Consider the following 19,355-nt stretch of genomic DNA (forward strand, 5'->3'; position numbering starts at 1 on the left):
CTTCACCAACTTTGTGGCCCTTCTTTGGATATGCTCCAACACCACAATGTCCTTCTTGTAGTGAGTCTTGTAGTGAGTACAGTTGCACATATCTCAAATTGATGGTGCTAAGGGTTGTATAGTTGATGACTATTTTAATGAAGCTTGTATCATTTTCTTGTTCAAGCTCTTAAGCTCTTGTATATCTTTTAAGTTTAGTGACAGATCAGTAATCAAGAGCTGTGTAAGTTTTCCACAAAACAGCTTTGATAATCAGATTTTTATCATGAATATAGAAGGTGTTCCTATTATCGTACACTGCCATCCTGCAAAGGCTCTCTTCAAATTAATGAAGTCAAGTGGCACGTCAACTGAAATGACGTGCATATGCTTACTGAATTGTACACGTTGCTGACACTATACAACAGATACCCTCCAAATAATTTCCAGATTGTACTATGCTTTCTGTTTCATAAAACTAAATACAGATCAGGAAATTGAGGTGGTAAAATAGATGTTCTGTTTATCAGACTGGTGTAATTAGTGGAGAGTATTAAGATATGCATAAAAGTACAAGGGCTCTTTATATAAAGCTTTATGTCTGCATCTTCAAAAATATAAGTACAATACACATATACTTGTGCAGACACAGCCTGCTGTAAATGGAGATTTCTTTCTTTTTTGAGAGAAAGTTTGGGTTTGTCCTTATCTATATGAATAGTTTCATAAACTTCATGTAATCTTTATAGAACAAATTTTCTTCATTGTATTCACAGGAGATGCTGGGATGTAATCTGAAGTATACAGAGAGTTCTGTATATAGTTTCTTTAATCAATTATCAATTCCAGCATGTAAGAAAAGCACACTCTCTTCTCTTACACAGTGTCACACTGACTTTGAAAATCACTAAATGATACAGAATAGTTTTGCTATCTGGAAATGAGACTTCCCATCAAAATCTCCTTTACGTTGATTAAGGCATTCACTGTTATATTTGAGCACCTGGTACAGTCCTGTCCACACACACAAAAAAATAAAAATAAAAAGTCCAAGAATAGCACTTTCGGAAGACATCTTTAAGGATTTATTCTAGTAAATGAGACCATTAGTCTAGCTAATCCAGTATCCTGCCCCTAGCAATTGCCAGGGTTTCAGAAGAAAGCTTCTGATCTGTACCTGCTCAGACATGACTGTTACTTCTCAGCTTCACAGTGATTTGTCACAGGCCCATTAGAATGATCTTGTCCTATTATGCTCAGATGCCGAAATTATTTTGTCTGTTCTTCCAGAAGTTAATAGTCTTAAGTTATTTATTCCATTTCTATGTCAATCCAAAGGAGAAGCTGCTCGTTTTTATGCAACAAATGAAAAGAGAAGTAATATCATGTTATCTGATTATATTTATGTCAAATATTTGTTAATGTGCATTCTGAGTGATAATTCTGCATGAACTCCACTAAAGACAATGGAAATATTTGCTGCAATGTTGATTTAGTATTACAGCAGGGGATTCCTGTCATGAGAGTGTATTGTATTAACTGCAGAGAAAGTGAAACTACCAGCTTTGATTAGGGTATAAAGAAGGTTAGATAGACTTGAGTGACAAAAAGTATGCCAAATATGGCAAAAGAAAGAAGCCTGCTACAAGGACAAGGGAGGAAATCCTGTAAATCTTTCCTTCAGAATGAAAACAAAACTAGTGTAATCATTCAGTTTATTATTATGTTTCTATCATAGCTTTCATTTGGAGGAATTATCTTTCAATTTGGAGGAATGGCATGTAATAAAAAAACTCCATGATGAACTATCTTCAGTGGTATGCTACTGTCATAAACAAAGTTGTGAATTGAGCCCTCCCCTGCTCTGAGACTGGGCTTATTTTGTTTTGTTTTGTTTTTTCCTTTGGCAAGAAATATTATGTTTTATAAATATATATATTCAGTATATAAAATAAATAGTTTCAGTATATAAATAAGTGCATTTCCATTCTATTTAACAGTAGTTATATATAGACTTGTTTGCTTTTTACTGTTCCTTCTGTTATTCTCAAACCACAACCAAAAGCAAGCATGCTTCATAATCCAGAATTAGAATCTCCTCAGACAAGTGGTCTTGCTGCCTATGAATAACCTTTAAATAATTCAGCAAGATAAAATGAAACAGCCTGAAGCAAGCACCAGATAAGATCCTCACCTGCATCGCAACATAATGAGGAAACTACACTGAAAGCAGTCTTAGCCTACAAATAATGGCACGAACATCTGTCATCACGGTTCAGCAAGGCTTATATCCACCTGTGTAATAAATGCATGTTCCCTGCGGCATTCCAGCCTGCACCCTTGTTCGCAAGTATTAAGGAAGACTTAGATGCTGAGCGACTTCTGTTACAAACTATAATAATCGTAAGCAATGTCTTACTGCATACAGGTTGCTTCTTAGACCATCAATATGAAACAATTGGTTCTGAAGAAGACACAACTACAGCCAACAACAGACTTGTTTTTTCTTCTAGCCTTCACAACTAATGAAAACCCATGCTGTTTTTTTGAACAAAATGATCCTGAGATTTCAGAAGGGGCAGCTGAGAAAATGTCTCTGTGTCCTAAAGGACAAAGAAGCAGATGGTTGTGTTTGAGTTTTATAATCTCCCCTCCACACACCCCCCGCAAAAAAAAAGTAGCCATTCATTTGTAGGCTAGTTAGAGTATCCAAGATATGCACTACCATAAAACAACTTGCCACTTACGACCTCACATGAGTCTTGGAGTCACACCTCGGTATGTGCAGCCACTGCTTCCATTAAAACATGGCAATATTTAATTATAGCTGATTGATTACAGCCTGTGCTGTGGTATCAGTAATGTGCTTTTCTTTCTGCTGTAATTTGTTGCCTACCTCTTACAAAGCAGTATGACCTCAAGAGTGACTGTAATCCAACATAAACACAAAAGTTGTGCAGGTTAACCACACTGTCTGATGCCAAAGAGGATGCTGCATCAGTCACTGGAAATGGTGGAGAAGGGGTCCTGGAGTCTTTCTGCCTGGAAGGCAACCAGGGTGGAGGTCACTTGGAGGGCTCTCTGCTGGATAGATGGGGAGTGTGCAGGGCTGCATGCACCTGAATTATCCACTCACTGAGGGAATGCAGTTGTCTTTGTGTTACATAAAATGTAGTGCACCCAGCAAGAAGTAATGCTAACTGCTGCTGAAATCATATTTCACCAAGCCATGGGCAAAGACAGGATTCTCAGAGGAAAGGATTTCTCTTTCTGAGGCCTTTTGGAACACACAAATTCTGCTAGTCTCTGAAAGGTCAAAGAGGACTTGCACAGTATTTCTGATTTTCCTTTTTCCAGTTCAAACCCCAAAATAACTGCATGTATTTTTTAGTGACATATAGCAGAAGTTCCCAAAGTATAGCCAACATGCCATTTGCAGCATGAGGGGCCTTGATAATCCATTTTAATATGTTTTGTAATTGTAGTGTAACACTTAACTGAGGTCCTGTAGTCTGGATGAATTCCTTTATACAGTTACTAGCATTATTACTAATTCTTTGAACAGCCTTCCGGGAAGGAATAGCCTCCCATAAAAATAACTTTCAGAATTCTTAAAGGAAAAAGATAGTGTTGAAGGAACATTACATACAGTCCTAGCAATTGGTTAGCTCCTGGTCAGGTCACAAATGTTAAATGCAAACTATGCATTTAATGAATTGAAAATTGTTTTGGATTCCTTTAGTATTCTTGTATAATTTGTGTTACCGAGTCCCAACACTGTGTGCCTTTAAGCTCTATGTTAGCATCAACACTGCTGTTAGGCAGAGGATGGCTACTTCAAAATTACAATTCCTGCTTAGATCTTAAAGAAAAGAGAGAGATTTAAGACCCCAAAATTGAAAGTATACTCAGTTGCCATCTTTCACCTTTGCAATTACACTCTTTTTTTACGGAGGAACACGACAACTCCTTATACACTATTTCTCATGAAGGTAAATAGACACTTGAACAGGACGGATTGTGGTTGTTCAAGATGAAGTGCATGTACAGCTGTCTTTGCTGCAATGGCATCTAACAGAGAAGTTAAACAAAGGATTTGGTACCACTTTTCACTGATGGAAGTTTGAAGTGGAGCCTTACCCCCATTTTTGCACACATCAAAAAAGTCAGACAGGTAGTAGTGCAGCCTGCTTAGAGGCCAGTAGTTCTCATGTGTCTGGTCTCTCTACATAGCCCTGTTGGTTCACCTAACTCATAATTTGTATTGCTACAAACTGTGCAAGTGGTACACTTTTATAGACTTGTGTTGGTGTTCTTCAGTCCCAGCCTAAAGCATCCTTCCATTCAGGTTGCCACCTTTTAGATTGAAAGGTGGCAACCTGTGTGATGTCTACTTAATGAGACTTCAATTCTTGAGTTGAACAGAGCAGTGTGGAGCCTTCAGAGGGAAAAAATCTCAGTTGTATCCTAGTTGTAACTACTTTTTCAAGTGTGTGTGTATGTGTGTGTATATATACATCTATATTTGTGCACACGGGTGCTTACTTATGCTGTAACTCTTAATAGTTCCATGCCACTAATCTGCTTGCCTGTTCTTTTCTGTAGCCCAGATGATTTACTGAATGCACTGAATGAGGGTATCAGTCGTGCTGATGTGATCATTACATCAGGAGGCGTATCTATGGGGGAAAAGGTATGCTAAATTTAAGTATGACTCCTAAAATATGTATTTCAAGCCAGAGTTTGTCATCAGAGCTTCTGCCTTTGTATTAATGTTTATTAATAAGGGATCTTACTTCTTTTTGTACACTTCAGTGTGAATTAAGTAAGAAAAAAGCCATCAGTGCTGTCCTCATTTACTTTGTTCTTATTATAGTAGATGTAGTACAACAGGGAAGATTCTAATTCTAGATGTGAGTGATTTGCATTTTTTTTTATTTAAGGAATTAGTTGTATAGTTATGATAACAAAGGTGATTGGTTAATAGCACATAAAGACAACAGACTTCTTTCTATTCTTAGAGTAGGTAAAATGTAGGCAGAATAAAGCTACTTTGCAAGTACTGTGAAAAGCAGCTGAGTATATAAATAGCTCTTTCTTACTCAGCAGATCTGTTTCCTGTATGTGCCAGAGCTATATCTGTTACAAAAATAGTCTGATCACATTTTACACCTGATAGTCCTACAGAGGCAATACATACGAGACACAGTGAGCTGATATATTTGCCTTTTGAATCATTAACAGAATTGTTGATTGAGTTCCTGTTGGTAATCCCTGTGCCAAAACCATCAAAGAAAATAGGGATACAAAGATGCTGGTGGGGCGTAGATGAACCTGCAGGACATTTATTAATCATGACTTATGCGAAGGAAAACTCAGATTACTTTTTGATCCCAGGCTGAATCTGTGAGTTTGGCAGGTAAAACAAACATCTCTCCTTTTATAACTAACAGATACTAAAGACAGTCATTAGGAGATGACAAGCATCAGTACTGTTTTTGTCACTTTTCTGAGTAGAAATCATATTGTTGGATACATCATGGAAATGGATAACAAGTTAAACCAGAGCCAATTACTTTCAATTCCATTATTCTCCTCCGTATTCATAGAAAAATACTCAAGGACAAGTGCTGATCTGTAAATTGGGAGTGTAGTAACGTAGTAAATTGGGACATTGTACAGACATGGGAACTCTAGGAAGTGACTAAACTGCTGAATGGTCTTACAGGCATTTATGCATTCTGGCTAACTTCTCTGTAGCCTGAATTTTAGGCAACAGCATAAAGTCAATAGGCTCTGTATTCCACTGACAGTTCTACCTCTGATACTGAGCTTTTAGCAGGTTTAATGAAATAACTGAGCATCTAAAAATTAAATGGCAAGTAAAAATGTGGTTAATGCAATCAATAATCAATAAGTGAGAACTCATGCCTGGCTGAAAAAAAATTGCTGCTTTCCAAGTATTTGAACAAAAGAGAGTGAGAGAGGTGGGAAAACTGCAAGGGAGCTTTAGATTTACTGCTTCTAAAGTCTGTCTTAACAGTTGATTGTTACATCCTGTGTCTTAAGTCTCACTAAACACAACAGACAGGATACTACATCTTTGAACACAGCAATTTTCAGTAAAGACTGAACAAGTAATTCCAATTTTTGTGATAACTGGATCGATTATGTTTATCCAGAAGCATTTAACTTGAACTAATGCACAAGCCACCTACAGTTTTTCCGTTCTGAGAAACTTAGGACAGTTAAACCTGAACACTGTGAATTAGACCATGTCCCCAAGAAATTACAATAATTACAGTATCCTGAAAAACTATGATTTCTACAGTCTTGATTTCAAAAGTGCTAGGAGATCTCTAAGTCTGCCTCTAGATAGCTTCTGTGGCAAAAGTTAAATAGCTTGATGATTTGAAGGCTTAACTTTGAATCATAAAGGTCGTTTTTTTCCTATCTTTTACATAAAGAATGTTCTAGTAATAGGTATTTGTGGGGTCCTCTTAAGATTCCAATGCTGCAGCTGACTTTTAAGTAAATATATTAGTATGTCTTTGTGGAGTCAGGTTTGGCACCTAAAATCAGTTTGTTCTTCACCCCTTCGTTTTGAAAATACTTTCTTTCAAATACTGGAAATTCCCCATTGGACCATAGCACTTTCAGGATATAACAAGTCTTTCATCTTCACTTGATATTAATTAATTGCTTTGAACACTTAGATGATATAAGCCACTTTGATGTTACTTAATTGATTTTCTTTTTTTAATTTAAACAGGACTATCTTAAACAGGTGCTGGATATTGATCTTCATGCACAGATTCACTTTGGCAGAGTTTTTATGAAACCAGGGTAAGAAATCTTTTTAATGAGGTAGCATGGATTGAGGCCATATTTGGCCAAATATAAGTGCTATCTAAGTGCTTCAGTAGATTCCAGTTTTCCAAATACATTATAAACCACGTGGTAGATACATATGGGAAAAAAGCGAAGTCCATCCTATTCATATTAGTTATCATGTTTATAGGTGAAATTAAACACAGAGATTACTTTTTATCAGTAACAGGTATTTCTCAACAACTGCTGCAAATCAGGAGCTAGCATACTTTAAGCATGTCCATAATCTTCACTGTGATCACAGCTAAGATACTGACATTTGTGTAAAATACCTGGGAAATACAGGGACATCTAATTGCTGTTTTGTTTAACAATCATCTAACTGCACTTCAAAATTTACATAGGTCATACCACTATAAGCAAACAATTTATTGGGAAAGATGAAATGGCAACTAATTTAGAAAGTTTTATTTATTATAGTATGGATTTGGAGGTCTGGCACACAGTTCCTGTTATGTTAGGGACATTTTAAAACAAAAACATCAAACACCAGCTTCCCCTGGTAAAATATGATACTGATTAGTCCTAGCAGATAGAAAATTAGGCAGTAATGATCAAAGTGTGGCAAATCTCCCAGGTACTGCTGAGTAGATGATAGTTGTTAGCTCAAGATGAAGCCAAGGAACTTAGCCTAATCACTGCTCCTATGAAGTATCATCTCTAATGTTTGAAAGGATTGTATTAACATATATAGAAAACTTTTTTAACATGAGTCCCTTTTCTTTGCTAGCCACAGTCTTGAATCATCACATTTCTGTCTTATTTATATAACTGTAACAGCCCCGATAACGAGTCACAGAAGTCTGAATTTGTTCATCTGTAGACTATCTAGCATTTGCTGCTCCAAAACACTGCTCCATTGTCAATATTGCTGTAGACACGGGAGTAAAGGGAACTAGTCACTAATCTTATAAAAAAAAAAAATGGAGAGCCATCTATAGAAAACAAATACAGCTCTGTTACTGTTAAATTTTGGTGTTATTTCTTTGTTATTTGGTTACTTGCATGAAGACAGGATACTAGATTTTTGTTTACTAATTCAGCTACTTTCAGATGGTTTGTCACCAGAAACAAAATCATCATTTTTTTATTTTCTAAATATTATAAATAATAACATAATAAGGTTCAGTCAAAGTCCAGTGCAGATCATAAATAGCTTTCCTTTTCCATAGCCTGCCAACAACTTTTGCAACTCTGGATATTGATGGCGTAAGAAAAATAATCTTTGCGCTCCCAGGTAAGATGTTTTGTGAATTACTTTTGTTGCCAAGCACAGTTGACAAGATATGAAACAATACCATGTCTGGTGTTCCTGCTTCCATCCTCAGAATGTGCTGGTGTACAGACCTTACAATTTTTTCCATCCAACAATTCCTTTGGGTTTTGTAAATACACTCTGCAGGGGTGTTTGTTTGTTTGTTTGTTTTTCCCATAGCTCCCTTCACCTTCCCAATAGAGATTCTGTGCATGTAGGTCAGTGCATCCACTCTGAAGTACTGAAAGACCTACAGAGGGCCAAGGAACACAATATCACAGAAGGAAGGTTGTTTTGTTATCCTTGTAGTTTGGAACCAAAAGAGGGCAGCATTGCTTTACCTCCTGCGTGCTGGGTCGCCATGAGAAAGCTCAGAATAAATTATTTCTTTGGGAATCTAGCTATAAATCTGTCCTCCTAAGTTAGGAAAAATGTATTTTATTCTTACTGCTCTGGCTTTGCATGGATTTCTGACAACAAGGAATCTTATTCTTGATAAGCTAGTGGTGTTCAGAAGTCTCTCAAGTTTTTTCTCTCGTTTCTCTCTCTTGCTGCAGTTGGTTTTTTTTTTGTTTGATTGTTTGTTTTTCCAGGAGAGAGATATCAGGGTATCTGTTGTCATGTTATGTATTTTATAATTGTCGCCTAAGGCAGGCCAGACGTGGAAGACAAGTAGTGTTTAACAGAAGTTGGTCAAACACCTCTTCTGTGTGTCAAAATAAACCTTACAAGTCAGTAGAATTCTCCTAAGCAGTTGTACTAAAGCTTTTTGCCACTCCGTTAGGGAATAGCAAGTTATTTAATATTACCTATTCTTCCATAGGTCATGGAAACCTTAATCATGAATCAGGCACCAGATCAGCTTGGACCTACATGTATGCCTGTACACAATAAACACTGCCCCTGCCGCAGACAAAACTAGATGTAAGAAGAAAGGCAGCAGAGGAATAGAGGCAAATGGCAGGGCCTGTGGAACATGGGGCAGTAGTGCTCAGAGCAGGATTTAGCACAACATTAGCCAAAGAGCAAAGACATTAGCTTTGAGCAGTTTTACTTGCCACATGCTGCTTCAGACTTAAGTGGGAAGTTTCCTGTACATAGCATGAAAAGCTCCTTGGAATCCTTTAGGGTGCAATTGCTATAAAAACCGGAGATTGCCTTCACAGAGTAAGTCAAGAAAAAGGGTGTCACTACCAGCTGTTCTTTAACCTACAGGCAATCCTGTGTCAGCTGTTGTCACCTGCAATCTCTTCGTTGTTCCTGCACTGAGGAAAATGCAGGGTATTCTGGATCCTCGGCCCACCATTATCAAAGCCAGGGTAAGAAGCTTGTCTTGTATTTAAAAAGTCTCTCAAGTTGTTGAAACACATCTCTTTGAGTTCTGAAAGACTGTCTTGTTTGGGAAATCAGAACACTAGGCTAATTGACAAATTGAAAGAAGTTCACAGAAAACAGAGGTTCAGTATGAAGCTGTTAATGTTAATATTCAGTCCCATAATTCCTAAGAGTGAAATGGCCATGTAATGGAGCAAGATGTACACAGGCAGCCATTTGCCAGTCAGGCAGGAAGGGTTATTTTGCTGTATAAAAAATACATTCGTTTTAACCTGTGATAAAAAAATGTAGAGTAATCTGGTAATACCAGTTATGTAATTTTGTGTTGCTAATAGAAAATGCAAATTTGAACACCTTTCTGTTCTTGAATTGATTATTTATATATGTAATCTACAGGATCCCCACTCTAAGTAATTTAAGTCCTTTAAACTATTCATGCCACTCTTATAAGAAATTGTGGATATAGTAACTCTGTTTAATATAGATTCAAGGCATATTATTATAGTGTGTTATTCTACTATTTTTGCTTGAAAGAAGGTATCAAAGAACAGATTACCTTTTACAGTTTTCCTAGTCTTCCTGTCTGTGCGCAGACATTTCTCTTGCAGGGTATCCCTTGTGTCTCTCTTATACGCTTCCTCAGCAGCCTGTTTTTTCCCTTATCTCATGTCTAAAGTATTGGAAAACAGACAGAAATTTGTAGCATTCCAGTTTTGAGGAATATGATCTTCAAACACAACACTCACTTTTGCATGCCTTTTCCAATATGCTTCAATTAAATTGCATTGTGAGTGATACCTTGTGTGTCTTTTTGTTTCAAAGACTGGTCATTTCCCTTTTGTCAGGGCTAGCAGGTTTTTGAATGTGAATAAAAGTTTTAGCTTTACACAACGTAAGCCAGAGACCAGAAGTGATAAAGCTTTTTTCCAGAGAGATAGTATCTTTGAACTCGTGTAAAAGAACAGCTTTGGAATATTTCACTTAATGCTTGCAGACTCCATCATACTCTTTGATATTATAATATCATAGTTGTATTTCCCTTAAATACTGCAGTCTTTACATCCTACAGCTTTTGATCTTGCACCAGGCACCATGTGGCCTGGAAATGCAAGTTTTTAGAAGACTATTATTAAGGAAAAAGATTGAACAGATGATTCCATTATCTTAGACAGTGATATCTTAATGCATGACATTTTCATCCTTTCTTTGCTGCTTCTACAGTTATCATGTGATGTGAAATTGGACCCCCGCCCAGAATATCATCGGTGCATACTGACTTGGCATCACCAAGAACCACTACCTTGGGCACAGAGTACAGGTTAGTGCCCAGTCACACAGACTAACAGACACGCTCACGGGTCCTATTATTCCTTCATGTGTGTTTAAAAATAACCAAGCGCATGCACATGTATTTTCATATAACCTTTCTTACACAGACTGATTTGCTCACTTGTGCACATGCATGTTCACAGTCATTTAATTCATTCATGGTATTGAAATTCAGTCATGGTATGACTCAGCAACTTAAAGTTAAACCCTTCTTTATCAGAATAATCTGCCTTTATACATACACAAAACACACTTGTATGTTTGCATATATGCACACATTCCTTTTTGTAAATACTCATCCATGCTCGCTTGTACTCACAGGCACATTACTCTTTGTGCATGTACTAAACAAACATGGGTTGGGGCATAGTTAGAAACATTTCAAATAAAAGAAGTGTGATTCTAGCAGAACTGGAAAAGCAGAAGAAACATCAGTGGCAGTATATATTCTCTTAAAGCAGACTAAGACTTTTGTTAGTCTTGTTTGCCATCTAGGGATGCTTCTGGATACTCAGCTGCAGTTGAGGTAAACAGTACATTTGAATGCTTTTTCTGTGTTGTTATATGCCACTTCTTTCTTTACGCAAGGAGACTGTCTGGAATGATTTTCCTGTCAATCCAAAAGTTTGAAAACCAAGAAATTAATGGGCATGAGTTCCTACTGCATTTTATTTTTTTTTTGTCACTACAACCAATACTATACTGCTTATCTCCAGGGTATATTGTATAGCTCAGTGTCCTGAAGAAACCCATTCTTTTGAGTTGGTATATTAAAAACATTCTAGACTGTGCTGCTTTTGGTCTCTGTACAATCTGAACTAGATACACAAACTGAAAAATTAAGTAATTTTGATAGAATTAGAAATTCCAACAGAAAAGCAATTAGCAGTTTACTACAAGATATGAAGTACAGATAAAGACTTAAGGGGAAAAAATGTGGAAGGCTGGATAGGAAAGTAATCAGCAAGGGAATGAGTGTTTTGAGAACCAGAACGATAGGAGGATGACTATTTTTCTACATAGTTCTCCGTTCCTTTCTACCTTTGAGCAGCTAAATCTCAGCTCTGTGAATAAGTTAGTAACACGAGTATCTGTAAGAACAGCTCTTGTTCCCTGCCTGGTGTGTTGCAGCATTTGAAACTAACTGAAAAACTAATTGATCTTTTTCTCTGACTCTTCTGTAGGGAATCAGATGAGCAGTCGTCTGATGAGTATGCGCAGTGCCAATGGACTGTTGATGCTACCTCCAAAGACAGAGCAGTATGTGGAGCTTCACAAGGGGGAGGTGGTGGATGTCATGGTCATTGGAAGGCTATGATGTCACCAGCAAGAGCGAAGCTTTGATGCATGTCCACATATCATTGACTGTATCCTGTAATATGCAACGGCACAGCTAGTTTTTCTGATTTGGATAAAAGTTGATCAGTATAGTCAACATCTTGAATTATATTTCAAATGGAATTTAAATAAATACCTTTTAAAAAAATCTTTAAAAAGAAATCTTAATGAAGAAATTTATTCTGATTATATCAAAGCAACTTTTTCCTTTCCTTGCAATTGCTTTGTGTGTTCAATGCTAGTTCTAATAGCGGTAGCTTTTAGTAGACAGCAGTAGGTGCCTGCAGAACTTGTGTTTTTTCTCATCTTTAAGATACAACTACTTATGCTCTTAAAACAAGGCTGTCTGCTTATTTATACTAGCGTAGACAACACTTGGATTTCCCTTATCAGTATGCTTCATAACCGCTTCACAGAGAGCTTCTGCTTGTTCTTTATCTTGTATCTCGTGTTGATGTGCACAGTGCCAAAAGCGGAGTGGCTGCACTGGGAACCCAATGAAGCCCCGAGGTTTCCTCACCTCGCTGCGCGTTCAGGGATCTCTCTTGTCCCGGCAGCCACCCAGCTCAGTACTCTTGGGCAGTAACTGGATACCTTTTATTTCAACAAACAAAAAATTGCTTCCTTAAGTGCTGACAGCCTTTTTAACCAATACATTTAAAAATGTACAGAACTAAAAACTAAAAAAAATCAAAGACTGATCTTGTACAGATATTAGTGTTACCAGCATTCGTGTGGAAATTAAATGAGCAAAGAAATAAAACTAATGTTAAACAACTCTGTACCATAACATTTTCTGTAATGATATTGAAACTTAAATGAATAAAAAAAATCCTCAATCATTATTTAAAATTTCACCTGTTTAGCCTTGTTGTTTGAACAAAAAAAAAAAAAAGTGTTTTAAGAGGGTATTTTGGGGTGGGGGAAGAGGAGAGGAAGGAAGGGAAATAGTAAACAGAATCTAGAGCCTTCCATAATGTACAATATATCACGGGCAGACTGAAAATGCAGAGTGAGCTCTCTCAAACTCATCTCCCACGGGAAGCAGCATTTGGTGGAGGGTTTTACAATTGGACCCAGCAAAGCTGATGATTATTTTTTTTTTCCTGTTTAAATTGTGTAGCATTTACAAGCAGCTCTTGTGCTGCTTTGTGTGGAATTTGATAGAGCTTTCACTTTCTTTTTCTGAGGTTCTCCTTTTGATACTGGGACTGTTCAGCCCTTGCCAGATTTCATGTTTCATCTGTGATTAAAATCGTATCAGTGCCATACTGCACCTTGCTTCCTGGAGTTCTTGGGTCAAATGCTATCCCATCAACTCCATCCATGAAGTCAGAACTTTTGCATATAGTATTGTTGGAGGACTTAGTCAGGAACAAGGACACAGAAAACTGTGTTTAAGTCCTGACAGCCACAGTGGATCAGAGCTGTAGTTCTACAATAACTGGAGAAGGTATCCCCGAGGCTGATTTTAAGACCTAACTCTGCCATGTAACAGCCTGAATACTCCCTGCACAGGCCGTTACAAACTTAGAAAGCAGGTAGGTGGGCATACACCACGTTCAAAAGTACTCCAGGGAATGATCTTTCAGAAAAATATTAATATAAATTGCTGATCATATTTCTTTGTTCTGGACTACATGTCCACACTTGTTATCTCTCTATATAGCAGCAGGATGGCATCAAGTTAAATTCATGAATGCCTGTATTTACTGTACCAATATTGTAAACCACAGCAGTAACGGGAGAGGAAAGTTTAACTCATCTCTGAGAAATAAGGTACAACATGGCCTATTTTAAGCAAAAGGATTATTACATGGAGAGGCAGGTGACCTATTCTCTGTAAACACCAGTGATAGGACCCGCGGGAATGGTGTTAAGCTGAGGCAGGGAAAGGCTGGACATCAGGAAGAGGTTCTTCACCGACAGGGTGGTTGCACACTGGAACAGGCTCCCCAGTGAAGTAGTCACTGCACCAAGCCTGTCTGAATTTAAAAGCACTTGGACTGTGCACTTAGTCACATGGTCTAAACTTTTGGGTAGACCTGTGCGGTGCCAGGAGTTGGACTTGGTGATCCTTATGGGTCCCTTCCAACTCGGGCTATTCTATAATTCTATAGCTTGGGGTTATTACAGGCCAATAGTAGGCAGCATGTACAGTGAAAAATAGGAAATTTATAAAGGACATCAGTAACGATAATATGAGAGATTGTTCATACAATTGGAAATGCTAGAGAAAGATGAAAGAGAGACATATGGAAACTTATCTGCAATATCTTGGGTCTGGCTGCCATTAAAACCATTACTAAATACAAGTGTGGCTGAGAAGAATTGACAGTATGCTGTGTATGATGCATGGCTCCATTTAAACCGTATCTTGGCATCATAACACCCACCATTGTAACAAATAAAGCATTTAGAGGTTAAAACAATCGAGATTTTTTTTTCAAATCACTGCTAATATAAACTGTTTTAGCCACCCTGCTGTGTTTTGTAATGCTCTTTGCCCAGTGTTCAAGGTTTTATGCAAGAAAACGAACTTTGCAGTTTCTGAGAGGCACACACACACACCAAAGCCTTTGTTAACACTGAAATCAATAGAAGTATGTTGGAGAGGTAACTCTGGGAGCAGTTTAAATCATTATTACAACTATGTCTCAGTTATCAAGCCTAACAGCTGAAGAATTTGGCTTAATTGTTGTAATAAAAATGAATACAAATGTGACAGATAAATTGGAATCCCTTTTTTACTTTTAACATTCCCAAATTGCTGTTGGTTGGCAGCTTCCGAAAAAGACATCAAGGACAAAAAGGTCTTCAAGTATGTGGGTACTTTGATTCAAGGACTGAGACTTGCAAATGGAAACATTTTAAGGAGTATTTTCTCTATTTTCACTTCTCTAGATAAGGCTTTAGCATTGTCAAAGTAGCAACATAACGAGAAGTGATGCCAACAAAGACTGAAGGCTGGTATTCCAACATTTGTATTTTTCTTCTTTTCACATTTTTCTTCAGCACCCATCCATGGGAATTATCTTGTGTAGAAACACGTAGTGGGCCTTCTGAGTCCCATTCATCCAGCTGGGGGAATCCTACAATGACCTACAAACAACTTTTGTGCCCTGGTCAGCTGATACCAAAACTTTGACTGTACCCTTGGATGTGAAATACCATACAAAAAAATTGGCTGTATTTGATCAGATAAATAGAAGTATACAGTGGCCTTTTCTAAATACTAATTTCAAGACCTTAATTACAGAAATTACAACATTAATTCTATCTTGATATTAAAATATGCTAGACATGAAATGTCTTTGATCTCTGGGTAGTTATTAGAGAGCTGTGTGACTCCAGAGATTACTAATTAACATGGAATCTTTAGCCTTTTTGATTCTGAAGCTGAAGGGTTACACTTAAAAAGATATTACAACATGGGTTACATTTAAGGACATCATACAACTGGAATGGCTTTGCAATTCTGTCTTTGCCCTCCCCACCCTCCTGCTCTGTGCTGAGTGCTGAAGCTTGTCTCTTTCGACACGTCTCAGTCCAGAAGTGCTACTTGCCTTGGGGCCAGTAAAGGTGGTCTCCAGGCCACAGACAGCCTGCACAGAAGTTCCCAGTGGAATGACAGGATCCACCATTTCCACCCAGTTCCCTTGGTTCAACATCTGTCAGTGTTACAATGGTGCGTGCCTGCCTTGTTGCCTTGGTTTGGAAGCAATATTAAGGGCCTGCCTGATTTGTGCTTGAGAAAGTTCCTCAGGTTTCCTTCTGCCAGCACTTGCCAGGCAGGAACTACATCTGGAAGCTGAGACTTGACAGTAAGACATCATATTTTGGAGATCAGGTACCAGACTAAGACGATGCAGCACTTCATTATGTTCTAATACTTAGCTTCTCAAAACCAGCACTGTCACCTGAGCAGTTTGTGAGGTTTTGTGTTAGGTAAGAAAAATACACACTAACACAAAACAGAAGAAATATACCACAGCTGTGTTTTCTTACAACAGCACTGAGATATTTCCAGGTACCTGTATTTACAGTTCACAAAGAAAACAATCAAAGGAATGGTCAGATACCAAAAAGCAGTTAAGTATTGGTTAGTGCTGATGGCACATTTCTCAGGAAGTGCAGAAAGCAGTCAAGTTGAATAGATGGTTTAAAGGTAGAGTCTATATCTTGGATGCATTTTTTGGCATATTTGCATATACAGCTTTGTGCTTCCCATGGTAGGTGGGACAGTATTAAATGAGGAGTCAGACACCGATTCAGGCTATGTCATCAAGCAATACATTGGTCTGGCATGTAATAATCCTTACAGTCTTCCTCTTATCTGAAGGGAAAATAAGAATAGGAAAGAATAGGGTAGATGTTGAAATTCAGTGCACAAAACTTGCCAAAAAAATCTATTTTTTTACTTTGCATGAAATTTGAAACTAGCTTTTAATACCAGAAGAGAAGCATGAAGATTGTCTGTCATTTATGCTGACACTTTCGAAAAAAATCTGGTATACTTTTATCCCAAATAGATTCAGGAATATATCCCCAAACTGATATTCCTTTTGTGAGGTTATTTTAAGTATTTCCCAATATTCCTGGGCAGAAACTGCTTAGGTGCCTTGTATCTGTGGCAGTCTCTTTGCTGAAGCTAGTTCATTGGTCTTATGCCCAGGAAAAAGCTAAAGAAGACTTCAGCACCACAGGTTAGATGGGGAAGGACATTTCTGGATGTAGTCAATGAAAGCAGAGACATTTCTAGGAGAGGGGGACAACAAAGTGGTCAAAGTCACAGCTACAAAAAGAAAGTAAACGGGGTTCTAGTGGGGAGAACCACAGCAGCTGATAGTTAAAGCAGCAATATCTGTGTTGAGAAGAGGCAAGGCATAATTTCCCACAGCAGTATTTGGTCAGTATGATGCAATTAAGTGTTAACCTCATGATGAAGAACATGATCTCTACTAACTAACTACAGAATGGTCTGGCAACCTCTTCACCTTTCCAAAGCCAGCCAGTTTCCACAGAAAAAAACACAGTATTCGCTGTGCCTTCAACACAATACTGTCAGTAGCTTCATTTCTGTTTACTCAAAGTGCAAAAACAACATTGTTGTTTCTTCTGCTTTCTTTTATTTATTTATTTATTTTCTGTTGTGGATTTTTCAACCTTGATCTTTGTTTTCTAGTAAGTATATCCCAGCCTCCACCCAGAAAGGTGAGTCTCCACGCTGGATTTAAACTGTGTATTGAAATGCAGGCGCTTCCTGGCTAATTCATGGTGAAAAAAAGCCTATGGGTTTTGGAAATATTAACCTCATGACATGCTGCTAGCTGCATGTTTTCTGAAAGGGCTTAGTGACTCATATCCAGCATTAGAGTAAGACTTTCCCTGTGCATTCATGCCATATTGCACACAAGCTGACAAAGCTCTTGGAATATAAAGCTTCAGAGGGCAATGCACAGATGCTCAGTGGCTCTAGCTGTCAGACTGGTCTGGCTGGGATTACTGGTTCCTCACAGCACTGCATGGTGACTTCCAGCATGCTTTATCTCTCTACAAGAACTTCTGCATTTGCATGGGCTTGGGTTTAAAAATACAGACAGCAAACTTAATTCTTGCAGAGGTAATTACAAACAAACCTGAGGATTGGTTGTGTGCCAGTAACTCTACACAAACATAGCAGAGAAAGCAAATGCGCTAACATGATCCTGATAACCAGTGACTTGAAACTAGAATTAAAGTAACTTCAAGGAGAGTGTAAGAGAAGAGTTTTCCAGAAGAAAAGCATACAGCTATGCAAAAACTACCTTACAAACAGCAGCAGGGGAAGACTCCAAAATCCTGATTTACTCTTTTTGTCGGTACTGGATACTGCCAGATTATAACAATCATATCCTGATGCATTTCTATCTATAAAAAGAAATCATATTTGTCCAAGAGCTAGATGAAATATGAAAATGTCTTAAAATAGCGGATTGGGCCTAAGAGAAATTGGATCAAGATGAAATAATCTGAACACAAATTATAAATCCAGTGAAGCCACCAATATAAACAGTACTGAAGTGTTACCAGACAGTGGAATAGCAAAAAAACTGTCCCACCCAACTGAGAAGAAAGCATGCAAAGTAGCCTTCCTCAGTACCTGACTTTCTCCTTGTGGATTTTATTGTGACCTGAGATGGTCTGAAGGGATGCCATTATCAAACACACACCTAAAAGATCAGCAGGGCAAATGAGAGCTAGCACATCAAGGATGTAAAGCTTTTCAAGAACAGCACAGTATTACTGACCGGTCTGACAAGAGCATTTACTAACCAGATGCTTGTCTGTGGTGGCAAAGTGAATGATCACTTCATCATTTTGAAAGGTTGTGCTGTTTGGCCCACCAAATGGGATCCAACTCTGCAGCGATGTGCAGACCAGGCACTAAGCCAGGAGCAGCCACCCTAATGTTTGCAAACAACTTTCTACACCAGCAATGGCTGTTTCAAGCAGAGAAGACAGCTTTTGTGGAAACACTCAAGAAACTGCCAAGAGAGAGGCGACATAACACCAGAAATCCCTGTGCTGTGCCGTCTGTGAGATTTTAGGGGGGGAAAAAAAAGCCTTCCCCCTGAAAAAAAAAAATAATAATAAAAAAATTAAAAAAAAATTATACATCCTCCAAACACTCCTCCAGTACCCACAGTGTTTGGTACAAGAAGTCCCACAGCTTAACAGTGTGAAGCATTATCTCCTCTGTTTTGTTCTGCATCTGCCACCTCCTAGTTTCATTTGATGCCTCTTAGTTTTCATGCTGGACTGAGTAACAAGAAGCCACCCTCACATTGCCACCCACAGATTTGTAAACAGCTCTCATCTGGATTAAGAATCCTATTCTATGTATGCTGCCCTTTGTGTGTGGTCATGCTCCATCTCAAAGGGCCCATAAATTGGATCATCCCTGCTGCATGTCTTTGAACCCTCTTAAGTTTTACTTTAATCTTTCTGAGACAAGAAGACCAGAACTGCATGCAGTAGTAAAAGGCATAACTGTCTTTTATAACAGCACAATAATGACTTCTATTCTTCTCTGTTTCCTAATATTAATTTTTGTTTTTCAGTGCTTCTGACCAATGTGTTTTTATAGATCTTAAAATTCAGATAACCTTAAAGTCTCACTCTTAATTGGTTGCGGTCAACCCAGAAAAAGTAATTGTAGCTGACAGTTTAGGAAAATATTTTCCTC

The 19,355-nt window shown here is 38.0% G+C and overlaps 1 protein-coding gene across 17 annotated transcripts in view; it reads left to right on the forward strand.

Annotated features, from left to right (window-relative positions):
* GPHN (gephyrin) overlaps positions 1 to 12,984 on the forward strand; it is a 279,302-nt gene extending 266,318 nt beyond the window's left edge. For all 17 annotated transcript variants that reach the window (XM_084521331.1, XM_084521346.1, XM_084521348.1 and 14 more), the window contains 6 exons: positions 4,585 to 4,672; positions 6,752 to 6,825; positions 8,043 to 8,107; positions 9,341 to 9,444; positions 10,682 to 10,778; positions 11,974 to 12,984. In XM_084521331.1, coding sequence (XP_084377457.1) covers positions 4,585 to 4,672; positions 6,752 to 6,825; positions 8,043 to 8,107; positions 9,341 to 9,444; positions 10,682 to 10,778; positions 11,974 to 12,107 — 562 coding nt within the window. In that variant the 3' untranslated portion in view covers positions 12,108 to 12,984. The remainder of the gene's footprint in view (positions 1 to 4,584; positions 4,673 to 6,751; positions 6,826 to 8,042; positions 8,108 to 9,340; positions 9,445 to 10,681; positions 10,779 to 11,973) is intronic.
* The last annotated feature ends 6,371 nt before the right edge of the window (positions 12,985 to 19,355 follow it).

This window comes from Aythya ferina (genome assembly GCF_964211825.1).
Source record: "Aythya ferina genome assembly, chromosome: 5".
NCBI classification, from domain to species: Eukaryota; Metazoa; Chordata; class Aves; order Anseriformes; family Anatidae; genus Aythya; species Aythya ferina.